Source organism: Lampris incognitus, chromosome 12 (assembly GCF_029633865.1).
Source record: "Lampris incognitus isolate fLamInc1 chromosome 12, fLamInc1.hap2, whole genome shotgun sequence".
NCBI lineage: Eukaryota > Metazoa > Chordata > Actinopteri > Lampriformes > Lampridae > Lampris > Lampris incognitus.
This window is the reverse complement of record NC_079222.1, coordinates 7,102,100-7,119,967: the sequence shown is the minus strand read 5'-3', so window position 1 is coordinate 7,119,967 and position 17,868 is coordinate 7,102,100. Positions and strand designations below refer to the sequence as shown.

At 46.2% G+C, this 17,868-nt stretch overlaps 2 protein-coding genes across 3 annotated transcripts in view; both read right to left on the bottom strand.

Moving 5' to 3' along the window:
* The window catches only part of fech (ferrochelatase), a 36,747-nt gene extending 35,255 nt beyond the window's left edge, over positions 1 to 1,492 (bottom strand). The window contains exon 1 of the mRNA XM_056291158.1: positions 1,317 to 1,492. Within this exon, the coding sequence (XP_056147133.1) occupies positions 1,317 to 1,356 (40 nt within the window). The 5' untranslated portion in view covers positions 1,357 to 1,492. The remainder of the gene's footprint in view (positions 1 to 1,316) is intronic.
* Positions 1 to 17,868, bottom strand: part of nars1 (asparaginyl-tRNA synthetase 1) — a 140,317-nt gene that overhangs the window by 107,245 nt on the left and 15,204 nt on the right. Inside the window, exons 10-15 of one of the 2 annotated variants that reach the window (XM_056291157.1) lie at positions 17,368 to 17,567; positions 16,427 to 16,562; positions 14,832 to 14,945; positions 13,858 to 13,989; positions 12,820 to 12,951; positions 9,975 to 10,113 (exon numbers count right to left, since the gene is read on the bottom strand). In XM_056291157.1, coding sequence (XP_056147132.1) covers positions 9,982 to 10,113; positions 12,820 to 12,951; positions 13,858 to 13,989; positions 14,832 to 14,945; positions 16,427 to 16,562; positions 17,368 to 17,567 — 846 coding nt within the window. In that variant the 3' untranslated portion in view covers positions 9,975 to 9,981. Of the gene's footprint in view, positions 1 to 9,350; positions 10,114 to 12,819; positions 12,952 to 13,857; positions 13,990 to 14,831; positions 14,946 to 16,426; positions 16,563 to 17,367; positions 17,568 to 17,868 lie in introns of those variants that run through there. The other variant, XM_056291156.1, reaches the window with a different exon arrangement.

The following is a 17,868-nucleotide window of genomic DNA, read 5'->3' as shown; positions in this document are numbered from 1 at the left end:
TTTTTCTATTCTTTTCTTCCTGGCAATTTCTTCAGCGGAGTTTCCCCTCAACTAAATAGTGTTTCCCAACCCAGTCTTCAAGGATCCCCTGTCCTGCTGATTTTCTTTGCAACCCTGAACAGGAGAGCATGCTTGCAGCCATTCAACCAAATCAGGACTTCATTAAGTCCGAATTGGCACAGTTGACATAACTGGATGTTACAACACCATTGGTTGAGCACTTGCAAGAGGTTTGGGTAACACTTTAGTACGGGGAACATATGCACCATTATTTAGGTGCTTATTAGCATGCAACTTAGCAACATATTGGCTCTTAATTGGTCATTATGAAGTACTTATTAATGCCTTATTCTGCATGCCCTTATTATACAACCAGTAAGCCATTAACTATGAGTTGTCCCTCTATAACCTCGGAATTATTGCTTATTAGTAGTACCATCTCCATATGCTTTGCTTAGTATGGCCTTTATAAGGTGGTAGTACCACAAGAAGAGTTATTCTCCCTTACTAACACTTAATGAATATGGTCTGTTCTTACATAACAACACACAAAACTACAAGTGTTCATAGTGTTAAATTACTCTAAATTGAGTTTTTGTAACTTAGGATATGTTCCCCATACTAAAGTGACATCTTGATCATTACTAATTCACTAGTAATTTTTTTTTTTTTACTTAGAATATGTTCCCCATACTAAAGTCACATCTTGATCATTACTAATTCACTAGTAATTAAGTTTTTTTTATGTTCCCCATACTAAAGTGTTACCGAAGTCTGACACAGGGACACCCGAGAAAATCCGTTTCAATGTCAACGCCGTTTCCATCAATGAAGTTTTACATTTTGTAACGCGAGCCGCAGTACCCCTACACCGCCACTGGGCGGCCCGGGATTACGCAAGTTAAGAAAACATGAATTGTGTAACGTGACGATTCCCCCCCCTCGCTACTCTTCTGAAACAACGCCGTTCGTGCCCCCCTTCGCCGGGTCCGGCCGACGCGGGCCGCCCGGGTAACATTACGGGGATAAGCGCCATGACATGACATTAAGACCACGTTATAACCTACAGCAGTCGTGTTGCTTAGTCAATGTCAGCGGCATGCACGCTTGCCTTCGGGGCTCCGGGTCGAGCCGCGCACGCCGCTCCGCCCGGGCTACCCAGCCCCGCTCAGAGAACCTCGAAAGCGGGTTAAAACACGCGGTGGAAACCCTCCCCGGGACCGGGACCGGCGTTCGGGGGGGGGGGGTTGCTGAAGGTTAGCAACACGGCTAGGAGAGGCTAACTCTTGCTAAATAGTCATCACGTCCACACTTACATTGGAGCAGCCTGCCGGCGCTGCCCAGGACCGCCATCATGGTGTCTTGCTAGTTTATCCGTTAACACAACGTGCCTTTATCACACGGACGGCGGTGAATCCCCGCGGCCAGACGCGGCTGAAAGTGGCCGTTCTCCTCCGAAGTTGCCACCGCCGAATTCCTTCAACCTCCGCGGCGTGACCGACGGCCGTTCTGACGTCGCCTACCGGGCGCAGCCGCGTAGAAGCGGGCGTGGCCCCGCCCCCTCGGCCGGGACACGCCCACCAGGGGGGGGGGCAGGTGCCTTTAACCGGCGTGGCGGTCGATCGCGAGATAGCGTATCTGAAACGCACACGCGCCGACCCTCTTCCGGTCTGTTCGCTGTTGCTGCGGATGGGTTTTGAGCGTTAGTTGGCTGAGTAAAGGCAACCGAACGGAATACTGAGTTATTCTATTCTGTTCTATTCTATTCTAGTCTATTCTAGTCTATTCTATTCTGTTCTATTCTATTCTAGTCTATTCTATTCTGTTCTGTTCTATTCTATTCTATTCGCCGCCGCATGTAGTGGTAAATACAAAGACGGGTGAACCATGATCTTTAGTCAGCCGTTATGGGCAATTTGCTCAGAAAAACATTGAATACTGTAGTGTAACGTGCATGGATGAGAAGACACGCTGGCCGCTGGCTGGCGGGTCTGACCCTTTAGTCGAGCGGTCAGCGATGTCTCCTGCGGTGCGGGCGACACGGGTTCGCGTCCCGGCCGCGGCAGTTGCTGTGGTTGCGTTGTCCCCCGAATTCGCTACAGTATTTTCTCACTGAAACTGCCAGACAACGTAAACCAGCTCGACGTTCTTTGCTATATATATATATATATATATATATATATATAGATTTATGTCCGCCCTAAAAAAGAGGAGTAAGCTGTGTTTAGGCGGGTTTACCCCACACCACTGGATGCATGTATTGCGAAACTGCTTGTCTGGAGGGGCAACACGTCAAAACGTGGAAAAACAAAAAACAAAACAGACTTCCAAGCATTTACTCAAAACACATCTTTAATGGTGAATGGGTTTAAATGGTTTGATCCTTTTATTTATTGGCTGTTGGTCCGATGTTGATCAATCATGTGGTTCTGTCTGATTGAATTTAATCCATTTTAATTTGGTTCATGTCATCGCGTTATTCTTTAACATCTTCACTCTTTTACATTCTTTATCTCTTTTACATCCATTTAATCTCTCCTCTTCATTACCTTCTCATTAGTTTCTCATCATCCTCTTTTTATTTGTTCACGTTCACTTCGTGTAAAGCTTGTTGCTTTTTATCTTAAAGGACAAAATGTTGTTCATGAATATTGATTGATCGCTTGATCTATTGGCTGATTGATTGAACATGCAAACATGAGCAATGTGGTCACAACTTCAGATATAAAAACAGGTTATGCGCCTTAAAGTTCACTTCAGCGCTTCCCACATTTATTTCAAATTCTGAAGTAGTTCAATATTTTGCCCACGTTTCTACGTATGTCCATGTAATATAGCCACGTGATGAGACTTTTCAAGAAATTGTCTTGAAATATATTGTAGCGTATTCGGGGGACAACGCATCCACAGGAACTGCCGTGACCGGGAAGCGAACCCGTACCGCCCGCACCGCAGGAGGGATCGCTAACCGCTCGATTAAAGGATCAGACCCAACAGCCAGCGGCCAGCGTGCCTTTTTATCCGTGCACGTTACAATATAATCACTACCCTAAATTGATCCTTGGAGGTTTATTGCTTTATTTACCTCATCACTTGGTAAAAAAAAAAAAAAAAACATGTACACAGTTTGTGGCTTTGTTGACAGATGCAAAAATATGCATCAGTTTTTAGTTTGTACCAAAAATACAGCGCACAGAAAGGGGGAAGTAGTGTGGTCAGAGTTACGGTACAACACTGCCACCTAGTGGAAAGATACGTATAGTAGTATTACATAGTATCTAGTAATACTGTTAATAGCACTTTGGGTGGAATGAAAAAATTACCCAGTAATGCCTAGTCCACACGTAGACGAGTATTTTTGAAAACAGTGTAAACTACTAATAAGACCCGTTAGTCCCTAGCTAACGGGTCTGACCCTTTAGCCGAGCGGTTAGTGATGTCGCCTTGTGGTGCAGTACACCCCGTATCGAATCCCGCACCGGGCAAGAAAATAACCGGTTGCAGCGGTGGGATCCGGAAGTGTGCAGATCCTCAGAAGTCTCTTCGGAGCGCGGGAATAACAAAGCGCGAGGGCGCGCTTCCGGGAGAGGGGGACGACTGTAAACTACTAATAAGACACGTTAGCCCCTAGCAGAGGTGTACAACCCCGGTCCAGAAAGTACAAATCCTAACCGTGTCTTTACTCCATCCATGTATTAAACGGCTGATTTGGGAAACTAGTCAGTGCAATCTGACGGTTTAGTACATGGGTGGAGTAAAGACATGGTTAGGGTTTTTACTTTCTGGACCGGGTTTTTACACCTCTGGCCCCTAGGTAACGGGTCTGACCCTTTAGCCGAGCGGCGGACAAGGCAGAAGACACAAGACGTGTGGTCCAGAGCTGTTTGTTATTCTACGGTAAGCCAAACATCTCACTTGGCATCTGCCCTGTTCCACTGAACTCTGTCTGTGTACCACGAATTTAATTAGAAGAAGTACAACCACCAGTTTCTTCTGTTCCTCCACAACTGGCCTCTGCTGAGAAAGCAGAAAAGCCGTACGGAACAAGGACATTTTAAAACGGTTACACAAACCCACACAAGACAATACAGATGAGAGGAAAGGGGAAGTCATCCAAGTCCCTGTTGGTCTCCCCCCCCCCCACACACACAGAGATAACACGTGCGAGAGCATTATTTTGAAGTTAATCTGTCCGTGGAATCCAGGCCTTGCCCTCATTCGTATGAGACCAAAACACGTCTTTTTAAATCCAGTCCTTGTGTATATATGTGTGTGTTCAGAGCAAGTCCATTCTATAGAATTCTATACATACAGAGCACATAAACACCCTTATTGGCAGACATACGTCTGCTGGATAGAACGTAACAGAAAACGTCACAATCCAGAACAGTTTCAAATCAGCTCATTACAGTTCAAGCCCGACGGTCTGGACACTGCTTTGGCATCCTCCTCATCCTACTCTTCATACATTTTGTAATCGCATTATAGTTGTGTTATCCTCTTTCAGTGTGGCATTGTGTAAATTGTGTAAGCACAACATCCACTGCACGTTGTCCGTGTTGGGAGAGAGGTCCTCCTCTGCTCCCCCCCCCGAGCTTTCTCCCTGTTCCTTATCTGAAGCGAGGGTCTAAGGACGGGGTGTAAAACTGACTTAATTAGATTTTCCGCCATTTTGAATTTTTTTTTTAAAAACACACGTTTTTGACATCTCCTCCTTATCCGTAGGCCCGATTGCTACCAAATTTTCTGTGGGTCATTACCGGGCCGAGCTTATCAAAAGTTGTGTAACGCTTGTCGCTATCTTATTTAGTTTTCAAGATATTTACCAATGAAAGTTCAAAAGGGCGTGGCTCGGCACATAAATAGACCAAAGTCAACAACCGTTGGGCCAATCATCACAAAACCTGCAGGATACGTCCGCACAAGTACCTGAAATATGCAAGTTTCGTTCAAATCGGCCACTAGGGGGCACTACAAATGCACAAAAAAAATGGGTGTGGCATAACACAACCCAGCCTACGAATCGGAAATTGCTTGTCCAATCGTTACAAAACTGACTGGAGAAGTTTCATAACAGTGTTGAACCACGTGGGTGAAACTATTTTGAAACCACCAAATAGGGGGCGCCACCAGTTCCAAACACGTGCATGGGCCTGGAGCAAATTTTGCCATGAATAAATGAGTTTGTCCAAACCGTCAACACTTTGTGGATATTTTTAATGAAGCTTTCAACTTCTAACAGTGTGTGTTACCGTGAACCCTAGACTCGCCGCGTGCGTCTATATATATATATATATATATATATATATATATATATATATATATATATACTAGAAGAACCCCGCTACAATGTAGCGGTTTGGTTCTCCACCCGTCTAAATCTCCCTCCTCTTCATCCTGCCAGCTAACCGCCTTCCCCCTTCCCCTAAACCCCCCCACCACTCCAACTCCCTCCCCCCAAATGCTCAGAATCATCTGAAATGCCGAGAAAAGTGGTTTTTAGCCATTTTTAGAATATGCATATTTTGCATAATTATTATAATTATTTTAATTTCCTGCTGTTTTTCTGGTCCTCTCTGGAACAATACCTACCACCTCCAAAAAAAAATGAGGATCATAAGTGCATTTTTGCAAAAATGCATTTATTTTGCATAATGCCAAAACATTTCTAAGTCCAAGAATTTTTTTTATATAGGTGAAAAAATCAAAGATGCTCAGAATCATCTGAAATGCTGAGAAAAGTGGTTTTTAGCCATTTTTATAAAAATGCATATTTTGCATATTTTATGCATAATTATGCATAATTTTAATTTTCTGGGATTTCCCCCTTACTCTCTGAGACAACACCTACCACCTCCTAAAAGCATTAGGATCATAAGCGCTTTAGTTTTCGGTCCCGCTATCTACACTAACACACACACACTAACCCACACACACACACACACATTACGAAAATATATGAGTAGATATATTATTTTTTTCACTCACCTTACTCAGCTCAGTGTCAGATGGTTTCGCCTCAGTTTTCCAGCTTCCCTCAAAACAGAGATGGATCCATACATCTTTTTTACATTACATTTCTGTTGGGTGAATGCATTAATTTAAACTGAACTGGGAGGGGTACCTCCGTATTTGAACATGATTTAGGCTTTTACCAGTGTTAGTGAGGAGGTGTCTGCATTTCTCCTTCTGTTTTTGTGAAGGGTTTTGCTAATATTTGTGCCTTTCTCACTAAAAACCAAAGAGCATTATTTGGCAGCAAAACCAGGATGCACAAGCCAGGGCATTCTTAGTGCCGGTCCCAAGCTCGGATAAATGGGAAGGGTTGCGTCAGGAAGGGCATCTGGCGTAAAACCTTTGCCAAATCAAATATCCGGATCATAAATCCAATTTCCATACCAGATTGGTCGAAGCCCGGGTTACCAACAACCAACAACCGGTACTGTTAAGCAGCAAGGTGCCGGTGGAAACTATGCTACTGTTGGGCAAAGGAGAAGGAGAGGGGGAAGGCATGTCCAGAGGCAGCAAGGGGAGCAGGAAGGGTAGGAGTGTGGTGGTGAGTCAGAATGTTTGCACTTTGAATGTTGGCACTATGACTGGTAAAGGGAGAGAGCTGACTGATAGGACCGAGAGAAGGACGGTAGGTATACTGTGTGTGCAAGAGACCAGGTGGAAGGGGGGTAAGGCCAGGAGCATCAGAGGTGGGTTAAAACTCTTCTACCATGGTGCAGATGGGAGGAGAAATGGGGTAGGGGTCATTCTGAAAGAAGAGCACGTCAAGAGTGTGCTGCAGATGAAGAGAGTGTCAGACAGAGTGATGAGTATGAAGCTGGAAATCAAAGGTGTGGTGATGAATGTTATCAGCACATATGCCCCGCAAGTTGGGTGTGAGATGGAAGAGAAAGAAGAATTCTGGAGTGAGTTGGACGACGTGGTGGAGAGGGTACCCAAGGAGGAGAGAGTGGTGATTGGAGCAGACTTCAGTGGGCATGTCGGTGAAGGAAACAGGGGTGTTCAGGAGGTGATGGGTAGGTATGGTGTCAAGGAGAGGAATGTGGAAGGACAGATGGTGGTGGATTTTGCGAAAAGGATGGAAATGGCTGTGGTGAATACATATTTCAAGAAGAGGAAGGAACACAGGGTGACGTACAAGAGTGGAGGAAAGTGCACCCTGGTGGATTATATCTTATGCAGAAGGCACCATCTGAAAGGGATTGAAGACTGCAGGGCGGAGATGGGAGAACGTAGCTCAGGAGCATCAGATGGTGGTCTGTAAGAGGAAGAGAGTGAAGGCAGAGCCAAGAATCAAGTGGTGGAAGTTGAAGACGGAAGACTGTTACGTGGAGTTCTGGGAAGAGTTAAGACAGGCACTGGGTGGTAATGAAGAGCTGCCTGATGGCTGAGCAGAAATAGTGAGGGAGACAGCTAGAAAGATACTTGTTGTGTCATCTGGACAGAGGGAGGAAGACAAGGAGACTTGGTGGTGGAATGAGAAACTACAGGTAAGTATACAGAGGAAGAGGTTGGCAAAGAAGAAGTGGGATAGTCAGAGAGACGAAGAAAGTAGACAGGAGTACAAGGAGATGCGGGCGTCAAGTGAAGAGAGAGGTGGCGAAGGCAAAGGTGTGCTGACAAGCGAGAAGAGTGCGTCGAGAAGGTGGAGGGAGTACTTTGAGGGGGTGGTGAATGAAGAAAATGAGAGAGAACGAAGGCTGGATGATTTGGGGGTAGTGAATCAGGAAGTGCGGTGGATTAGAAAGGAGGAAGTGCGGGCAGCTATGAAGAGGATGAAGAGTGGAAAGGCAGTTGGTCCTGATGACATACCTGTGGAGGCATGGAGGTGTTTAGCAGAGATGGCAGTGGGGTTTTTAACTACATTGTTTAACACAATCTTGGAAAGTGAGAGGATGCCTGAGGAGTGGAGAAGAAGCATACTGGTACCGATTTTCAAGAATAAGGGTGATGTGCAGAACTGTAGCAACTACAGAGGGATAAAGTTGATCGGCCACAGCATGAAGATATGGGAGAGAGTAATAGAAACTAGGTTAAGAGGAGAGGTGATGATCAGCGAGCAGCAGTATGGTTTCATGCCAGGAAAGAGCACCACAGATGTGATGTTTGCTTTGAGAATGTTGATGGAGAAGTATAGAGGAGGCCAGAAGGAGTTACATTGTCTTTGTGGATTTAGAGAAAGCATATTACAGGGTGCCGAGAGAGGAGGTGTGGTATTGTATGAGGAAGTTGGGAGTGGCAGAGAAGTATGTAGGAGTGGTGCAGGATATGTATGAGGGCAGTGTGACAGTGGTGAGGTGTGCGGTAGGAATGACAGATGCATTCAAGGTGGAGCTGGGATTACATCAAGGATCGATTCTGAGCCCTTTCTTGTTTGCAGTGGTGTACAGGTTGATTGACGAGATCAGGCAGGAGTCTCCGTGGACTATGATGTTCATGGATGAAATTGTGATCTGTAGTGAGAGTAGGGTGCAGGTTGAGGGGAGCCTGGAGAGGTGGAGGTATAAACTGGAGAGAAGAGGAAAGAAAGTCAGCAGGCGCAAGACGGAATACATAGAGGAGGGAGGACAGCGGAATGGTGAGGATGCAAGGAGTAGAGGCGACGAAGGCGTATGAGTTTGAATAATTGGGGTCAACTAAGGAGTGTAACGAGGACTGCAGGAGAGAGGTGAAGAAGAGAGCGCAGGCAAGGTGGAATGGGTGGAGAAGAGTGTCAGGAGTGATGTGTGACAGAAGGGTACCAGCAAGAGTTAAAGGGAAGGTTTAAAAGATGTTATTGAGACCAGCTATGATGTATGGCTTGGAGACGGTGGCACTGATGAAAAGGAGGTGCCAGAGTTGAAGATGTTATTGGGAGTGATGAAGGACAGGATTAGGAACGAGTATATTAGAGGGACAACTCAGGTTGGACGGTTTGGAGACAAAGCAAGAGAGGCAAGACTGAGACTGTTTGGACATGTGTGGAGGAGAGATGCTGGGTATGTTGGGAGAAGGATGCTGACTATGGAGCTGCCAGGGAAGAGGAGAAGAGGAAGGCCAAAGAGGAGCTTTATGGATGTGGTGAGGGAGGACATGCAGGTGGTTGGTGTCACAGAGGAAGAGCAGAGGAGAGCAAGAGATGGAAACAGATGATTCACTGCGGCGACCCCTAACAGGAGCAGCTGAAAGTAGTGGTAGTAGGTTATTTGGCAACAAGCTTGGTCCTAGCCATGATTTTTGCTTCAGTGTGAAATGCCTCATACGTTAGACAAACCTTTTGAGGAGAACTTGTGTATCGTATAATAACTTGTAGCGTAGTTAGATGATAGATATAGTTAGATCTTAACCCACATCCAATTTGAAGACTTTTTACTTTAGGCGTGTTTTGATTTTCCAAGTAGATCCATGGACATTAGACCAAAGAACCGGGTTGTATTTCTTAATAACCCATGTCAAGTAATGGTACCGTAAGTTCACTATCCAAGTTCTGTTCTATCTACATCAACATCCTTAATCCTCAGTATCAAAAACCAGAAATCCCCCAAAATTTGGGTGACCAAGAAATTGCATGTTTGATTCTTCACAACCTACTCAAGACATAAACAGAAGTGGTACCCTTGCTCGTAAAATTAGCATAAATCCAGTACTAATCAAGGGCCGTTCTGAAATCTACTCTTGACCACATGACGGGGAGGTATGACTCTACCAGTTAAACAGCTTGAGAATGGGGATTCAGATTATCCAGAAAACAGAATGAGGAGAGAGGTTTTATTGTGTGTAAGTATTGACATGGTTGAATCACAGATATAGACACAGCCCTAACACGTTGGGCGTCTATATACAAACATGTATGCATACGTATGTATTCATAGCATGTGGTGCTTACTGGACTTAAAGCACATACAGTATCCAATGCGTACTTCTGCTCTTCTGTATTTGTTTTTGTGCAAGGCTGTGTGTGTGTGTGTGTGTGTGCGTGTGCGTGTGTGTTTAAGGTCGACAGCGCTGAATGAAGCGGGGGTACAGGCAGACATCTCGGATGTGGTATCTATTCAGAAGCCAGGTGAGGAAGCGTTCCAGACCCAGACCATAGCCACCATGGGGGCAGGATCCATACTTTCTCTAAAAAACGAGAAAAACAAAGTGTTATGAAGAATTACACATCTACTTCCTCTAAAAAACATTGTTTCTTTTGGTCACACTATAAATACATACTACCACACAAATCTCACAACTCTCTCTCTCTCTCACACACACACACACACACACACAAGAAGAAGTTGTTGAAAAGCCTGCCGTCAGTTCTGTAGAGGATTGGGATCCCCTGTGGCAGATCTTCGCCAATGAGGTGGAGTATGGCAGCAATAAAGAGGCCAAACAGGGTGGGTGTGATGATGCATCCCTGTTTGACCCGTTTCCACGGTGATGGGCTCTGACTCAGAGCTGCTGTTGCTGAGCACTGTGACTGACATGTCGTCATGTAGAAGCCATAATATTCTGATGTATTTGTCAGGGCAGCAATATCTTGACTGTATGCTCCACAGAGCCTGGCGGTCTACTGAGTCAAAGGCCTGTCGGGTCTATGAAAGCCACGTACAAAGGCTGCCTTTGTTCATGGCATTTTTCCTGGAGTTGGTATGCTTTCACGTCTACTGTACTTCTGGATGGGTGGAAGGCACACAGATTCTGGGGATAGTTCCTCAGCCAGTGGTAGCAGTCGGTTTGCGAGGACGCTGTTGACAGGAGTGAGATGATCCTGGAGTTTTCACATTCCGCATTGTCCCCTTTCTTGAATATGGCCACTATTAGAGCATCCTTGAGCTCTGAGGGAAGTTCTTCTTTTTCCCAGACCTTGAGGAAGAGGGCAGGGATGTGGTACAGGAGCTCTGGTTCACCTTCCTTTAGGATCTCAGCTGGGATCCCATCTGGATCGGCAGCCTAGTTGTTCTTAAAGCTCCTGATGGCATTTTGAACCTATGTCTTAGTGGGAGGTTGCCCAATGTTTTCTCTGATGAGACTCTGGGGAATGTGGCTGGCAAAGTCTGCTTCAGCTGTGCTGTTGCAGTTGAGGAGTTCCAGAAGTGCTCCTTCCATCGAGCGTTAATGGACTTGTCCTTCAGCAGCTCCTGCTCATCTTGTGAGTGGAGGGGGTTTAAGCCGCGGTTGCTTGTACCATAGACAGCCTTAATAGCACTGAAAAACCCTCTGGGGTCACCCGAGTCTGCCAGTCGCTGGATTTCCAGAGACCTTTCTGTCCACCAAGAGTTCTTGAGCTCCCTCACCTGTCTCTGGATGTCCGTCTTAGCTCTGGATATGTTTCTCACCGCACGTGGTAATCCCTCTGGACGCGGTAATCCAATCTGGAGGTTTGAGGCAGGCTATTTTTAGGGCACCTTTTCTAGCCCCTTCCCCAGGTGGGGTGGGCAGAGTGGATCCGAAAGAGGGCTGATCAGTCATGGATGCAGCTACCGAAGGGCTCTTTCTACCTCGGTCTAAGAGCCCAGCGACTGAACCTAGCACCCGCCGCATGATGTGACAGCTCATGACTAGAGGCTTCCAGAGCTCACAATCCTGCCCCTGTTGCCACTTGTCGGCCACCATAGGACTTAATCGGGGATGTTAGGGTGGATTCCCTTTATGGAGGATGCCTGTGCGTGACTTTGTTTAATGTGGGGAGACTGGTGCACAGCTGTTGTGATGTTTCCCTGATGTCAGCCACCACCCTCTGCCTGTTCCACCTTGGTTGGATTGCTCTTTGTTAGGAACCTCCCCCTTTACCTTACCGCCACGGGTGACCCTACCAGCAGCATAGCTCCTGATTGCATTGCTCTTGGGAACTCAGGACAACGCAAGCTTCTCCACCACAAGGCGACAATTCATAAAGACACACACACACAATATAAACTAAGATAACTTCCGAACAAAACATCCTTTAAAAAGGTGTCGAGTACATATATTTACTGTGAACAATAGCACCTCTATGGCCTCATTTATACTCAATGTTAAATACGTATATGGATATGGACGGCGCTTTCTTTCCGTACGCTGTGCTAATTTCGCCCATATCTGGATCGCCGGTTCGAATCCCCGTGTTGCCTCCGGCTTGGTCGGGCGTCCCTACAGACACAATTGGCCGTCTATGGGCGGGAAGCCGGATGTGGGTGTATGTCCTGGTCACTGCACTAGCGCCTCCTCTGGTTAGTCGGGGCGCCTGATCGGGGGAGGGGGGGGTGGCTGGTGAAACTCCTCTCTGTCAGGTAAAAAGAGGCAGCTGGCGACTCCACCTGTATTGGAGGAGGCATGTGGTAGTCTGCAGCCCTCCCCGGATCAGCAGAGGGGGCGGAGTAGCAACCGGAACGGCTCGGAAGAGTGGGGTAATTGGACAAGTGCAATTGGTGAGAAAAGGGAGGGGGGAGAGATGGTGGCACTCTTTGTGGAGAGGTTGTGCAAGTTGGCGAGAAATTTTCAACATATGTTACGCCGCCTGGGCGGAGGGACAATAAGGCACAGGTACATTATAATGACCTCCTCCACCGTCACGCTGTTTGTTGACGTCAGAAACCTTTGATGCTGAACTGCCCTCTAGTGGATGTATTGCTTAACATCCATGCCAACGTAAAGGACACATGGAAGTATGTGTGGGCAGTGAAGGTCATTTGAAATGGACGTATTCATTTTCGAACATAAAGGCAGCATAAATGAGGCTTAACCCCTGGCACTGTTAGATTCATGGTCTACCTACTGACCTACACAGGCAGTAAAACCCCTATGAGGTAACCAAGATCACTGCCCAATTATTAGTGCACATGCACATGCACACACAATTACCTGATCAGTGTACCAGTAGTAGGGCGTGGGGTCGATTCCCTCTCTCTTGTATCCTTCCAGTAGCTCATCGGCGTCCCAGATACGCATGGAACCTCCGACTATCTCACCAACATTGGGCATCAGCACATCCACCTTGAAAAGACAGCAGGTCAGTCAGACAGTCATTTCTTTTTCTTTTACTACTTTATTAATCCCCCATGGGGAAATTCTTTCTCTGCATTTAACTATCCTAGCTGTGTAGCTAGGAGCAGCGGGCAGCCTCTGTGCAGCACCTGGGGACCAACTCCAGTTCATCTTGCTCTGTCTCGGTCAGGGGGCCCAGACAGGAGCACTAACCCTAACATGCATGTCTTACTGATGGTGGGGGAAACTGGAGCACCTGGTGAAAACCCACTGCACACATGGGGAGAACATGCAAACTCCACACAGAGGACGACCTGGGATGACCCCCCCCCCCAAGGTTGGACAACCCCGGGGTTCGAACCCAGGACCTTCCTACTGTGAGGCAACAGCACCAACCACCAGGCCACCGTGCTGCCATTTCACTAGTCATATAACTATTTAACTAGTAAAGTAGCCAGACAGCAAATCATCAGCCCTTGCGCTAGTCACTTAACCGTTTATTCAGCCAACCAGCCAATTAACTGGTCATGACAACATCCAGATTTCATCTTGATACAACACCACTGAAAGTCCATAAATTATTATATTGAATTATTGCCCAGTCTGACTTCCAATGTGTTTTTTGGGGAGAGGGGATTTTCCCAACAGCATACAGTATAAGGCCCATACAGAGCAACATCAGGACCACTGTTTTGTAAACATACTGAAAGCTCGTATTACTGCTACAGCGTGGAAGCTGGCAATTTAAAGATGCACAACAATTGCAGCCAACATGCTGGATGGTAATCAGTGAAAAAGAAGAGTCGGTGTCAGCGTCCATTTTCATTACTATTAATGTGTATATAAAGTGAAGAATTTGAGATATTATGAAATAAACCAAATAAAACAAACTACAGTTTCGGAAAGCGAGCATACCGACTCAGTGAGGCGTTTGTCCTCGGCACAACGCTGCATGTAGAAGGACTTGATCTCAGCGGGGAATCGACACAGCAGGATAGTCTCATTAATGGTGTCCGTCATCAGCCTCTCCGGAGCCTCTGGGATGTCCTGGGGACACAAACAGGAAGACAGATAGTGAGAGAGACCGTGACAGAGAGAGAGTACATAGGGTTGCAAAAAGAAAGATCAGGGGTGTCCGGGTAGCGTGGCGGTCTATTCCGTTGTCTACCAACACGGGGATCGCCGGTTCGAATCCCCGTGTTACTTCCGGCTTGGTCAGGCAATTGGCCGTGTCTGTGGTCGGGGAGCCGGATGTGGGTATGTGTCTGGGTCGCTGCACAGCTGCCTACCACAAGTCCACTGCATCAAACTTGAGTGCACATCGCAATTTTAGTGAGAAAACACGCAGATTAACTTCAGGTCAACACAATCAACAGTTCCGCTCCTTACTTACTGACTTGCTTACACATTGTTTCCTGGGTTCCTGCGTTTGTGCCAAGATGACGCTGCGTTTGATTTATTGTCCCCGTTTTTTCTTGCCTGGTGTTCAGGATAACGGCTATTAAGATACATAATTAAATCGGTACTGTTGAAGGAGTGTGATTTTACCACTCTGAAATACTTCCGTACAGCTGACATGCTGAAGCTTGTTGCAGACGCTCATAACGAACATTTAGCGTCGCCGTGTGTGCGTAGCTGATACAGCACCTTATCGGCCAGGCACAGCGGCAGACAATTTCATCTGCCGATAATCAACTCCTTAAATTTTTATCGGCCGATCCCGATATCATTGTGCATCCCTAATACACATCATCTTACTCACTAGAATCGAGCTCATTAACACTGACACTCCTCCTTTCTGTGTCTCTCTCTCCCCATCCATCTTCAAGTCTCTCTCTCTCTTTTAAACACACACACACTCATATATACAAAATTCACACACAAAGTACCTCTCCAAATTCATAGTAAGTGCCATCATCCTTCTTGATGTCATGTTCTTTGAGCCAGTCAATAGCTTCAGTATAGTTCATCCTTCTGAACGGCCTCTTCGGAGGCTTGAAGTCCTGGAAAACACAAGAAAAAAAAACCCACGAGAAATGACTTATATCTTAATATGTCAACATAACTAGTATGCTTTATTCAACAGAGAACGTGAAAAGACCGGTAAGAGGAGAGAGAAGACTGACATAAAGATGCAGAAGACAAAAAGAGACAAAAAGACAAAGAGCGAAACGATATAAGTGGTTTTGTGAGATAGTACGGAAGTGTGTATTGTTACATTTGTGTGTTTATATGTTTGTTTTCTCATTCCTGAGGGTGTACACGCATGTCTTGTTACATAAATAGGCGTGTTTGGGTTTTCACATACCTACAAGTATACACATATATCTTTTTATACAAGTATTTTGTGTGCATCATTACATACATAAGAGTGTGCATTAGGCTTGGGCGGTATCAAGGTATTACAATATACCAGGGTATTTAGAGGCGGTCTGTTGTAGTGCACAGCAAGCCCCACCAGAGGTCAGTCTCTACTGGTGGAACAGGCAGCTGCGCTGAAGAAAAAGAAAGATGACGACTGCGAGTAGTGGCGATAGTAACTTTACAGCTTAGTTTTATCTTGACTTTTTCCAACTAAAAAAGCAGTTTATTAGTCACATGATTTTATTAAACTGCCAGTCTGCCACCCCCACCCGCACATCACTCATGTGTTGGTGTTCACTGCGGCACCAAGAGTCATTGGGTCCTACAGCAAGGTATGCTGAATCTACAGAAGGGCGCTTATTTCCAATCTATTCATTATTCTATGGGCCACAAGTATTTAAATCCAGCAAGACTTGTCTACGTAGCTTACTTGCATATTAGAAACACAGCATTGTAGGCTAGACGATGTCATACATGCTACTTCTATCACCAGCAGTTCAGCTTTTACATTGTTTTTTTTAACACAAATACTGTCACATACCATAAAACCCCGGTGAAATGTCAGGAAGGTATGAAGGTATGGAAAAAAAGGGGCGTCCAGTTAGTGTAGCGTTCTATTCCTTTGCCTACCAACATGGGGATCGCCGGCTCGCATCCCCGTGTTACCCCTTGCTTGGTTGGGTGTTCCTACAGACACAGTTGGCCATGTCTGCGGGTGAGAAGCCAGATGTGGGTATGTGTCCTGGTCGCTGCACTAGCGCCTCCTCTGGTCGGTCGGGGGCGCCTGTTCAGAGGGGAGGGGGAACTGGGGGTAATAGCGTGATCCTCCCACACGCTATGTCACCCTGGTGAAACTCCCCACTGTCAGGTGAAAAGAAGCGGCTGGCGACTCCACGTGTCGGAGGAGGCATGTGGTAGTCTGCAGCCCTCCCCGGATCGGTACAGGGGGTGGAGCAATGACCAGGACGGCTCAGAAGAGAGGGGTAATTGGGGTAAGTACAATTGGGGAGAAAAAAAAGGGGGGATACCCGCCCAAGCCTAGTGTGCATGTATGTCTTTACATACATGTGTTTCTGAACACATAAGCATGTGCATAAGTATGTTTTCTTTTTTTACATACAGGGTTGATGTCATAGAGCAGTGGGGCGGCAGGGGACTTGAGCACACGGTCGACCACGTCGCACACCAAGTCTTCCAGTCTGTTCAAGAGGTCATCAAATGTCATGAAGGGGCATTCTGCCTCAATGTGAGTGTACCTGGAAAAGTGAGAGAGAGAGAGCGAGAGAGAGAGAGAGACTGAGCAGAGATTTGCTAGTTGTTCACCATGAACACATTCAAGGAAAAACAGTGTTGCTGCAGTTGTTTGACACTTCTCATCGTGATTACAAAGACTTCCTGTTTATAATCCCATCCCTCTCTGACAGACAGCGTCTCGTCCCACCTTCAAGTTTAGCTAGCCTGGAGAAGGTATGACTGATGCAGCCAAACTGACATTTCCAACATGGTCATTCATTTGAGACATACATGTCTTACTTCCTGTCCTGTCCTGTCTCTACTTTTTTTCCGGAAATAAAAGTTACTGAGAGACAAATGCAACCATCTCACCTATAAACCCTCTCTTAACCCTCCAACCCCTCATTCATTCCTCTCCTCACCTTCCCTCTAATTATCACCCATGCTTTACTTCTTCCAATAAATCTACATTCCCTCTCCCTCTATAAACCCTAACTACTTATGACCTCCTCTTCCTCCTCTATAAGGTCACATTCACCCCCCCCCCCACACACACACACACACAAATATTTGTTTATATATCCTTGTGTGGACAAAAAAAATAAGAGTCAAAATCCTACTTCCCTTATCTCAAACCCTGAAATTAGCCCTGTAACCTTAATCCTCTGCCCAACATTAAGCCTTACCACAACTATCAAGCTAACCTTAACCATAACCTGAACAAAAACACACACAGCCTTACATCTAAACCTTCCTCCCTATTGTAATTCCTTCATTAAGACTCATCCCAATTGTTTAAAAAAAAAAAAAAAAAAAAACCCGACTCACTCAGAGAGGTGCCTGCGTGTGCGGGACTGTTCAGCACGGTAGGACTGAGAGATGCAGAAGGTGTCCCCCAAGGAAGGTATGCAGGTCTCCAGGTAAAGCTGAGAGGACTGGGTCAGGTAGGCTTGTTCCCCAAAGTAATTCAGATTAAACAATGTAGAGCCACCCTCTACCTGGGTCTGGACCAGGGTTGGGGGAGTAATCTGTTAGGTAAGCAAGACAATATTATAAGAGGAGGCTGAGTGGGGCACCCCTGTGGCTCACCTGGTAGAGTGCGTACCACATAAGGCTGAGTGTTTACTGCAGCGGCCTGTGTTCAAATCCAGCCTGGGCCCTTTGCTGCATGTCATCCCCTTTCCTTCCCCTTCCTTTCTGTCTCTGTCAAGCAACTACTATAAGTTACTGGATAGGAAAGTTGATCTAGCAATATGAGGTAATTTTACAGTTGGCAAAAGGCCATCTAGTGGACAATTATGCACACTGCAAGCAACTTGTGTGTGTGTT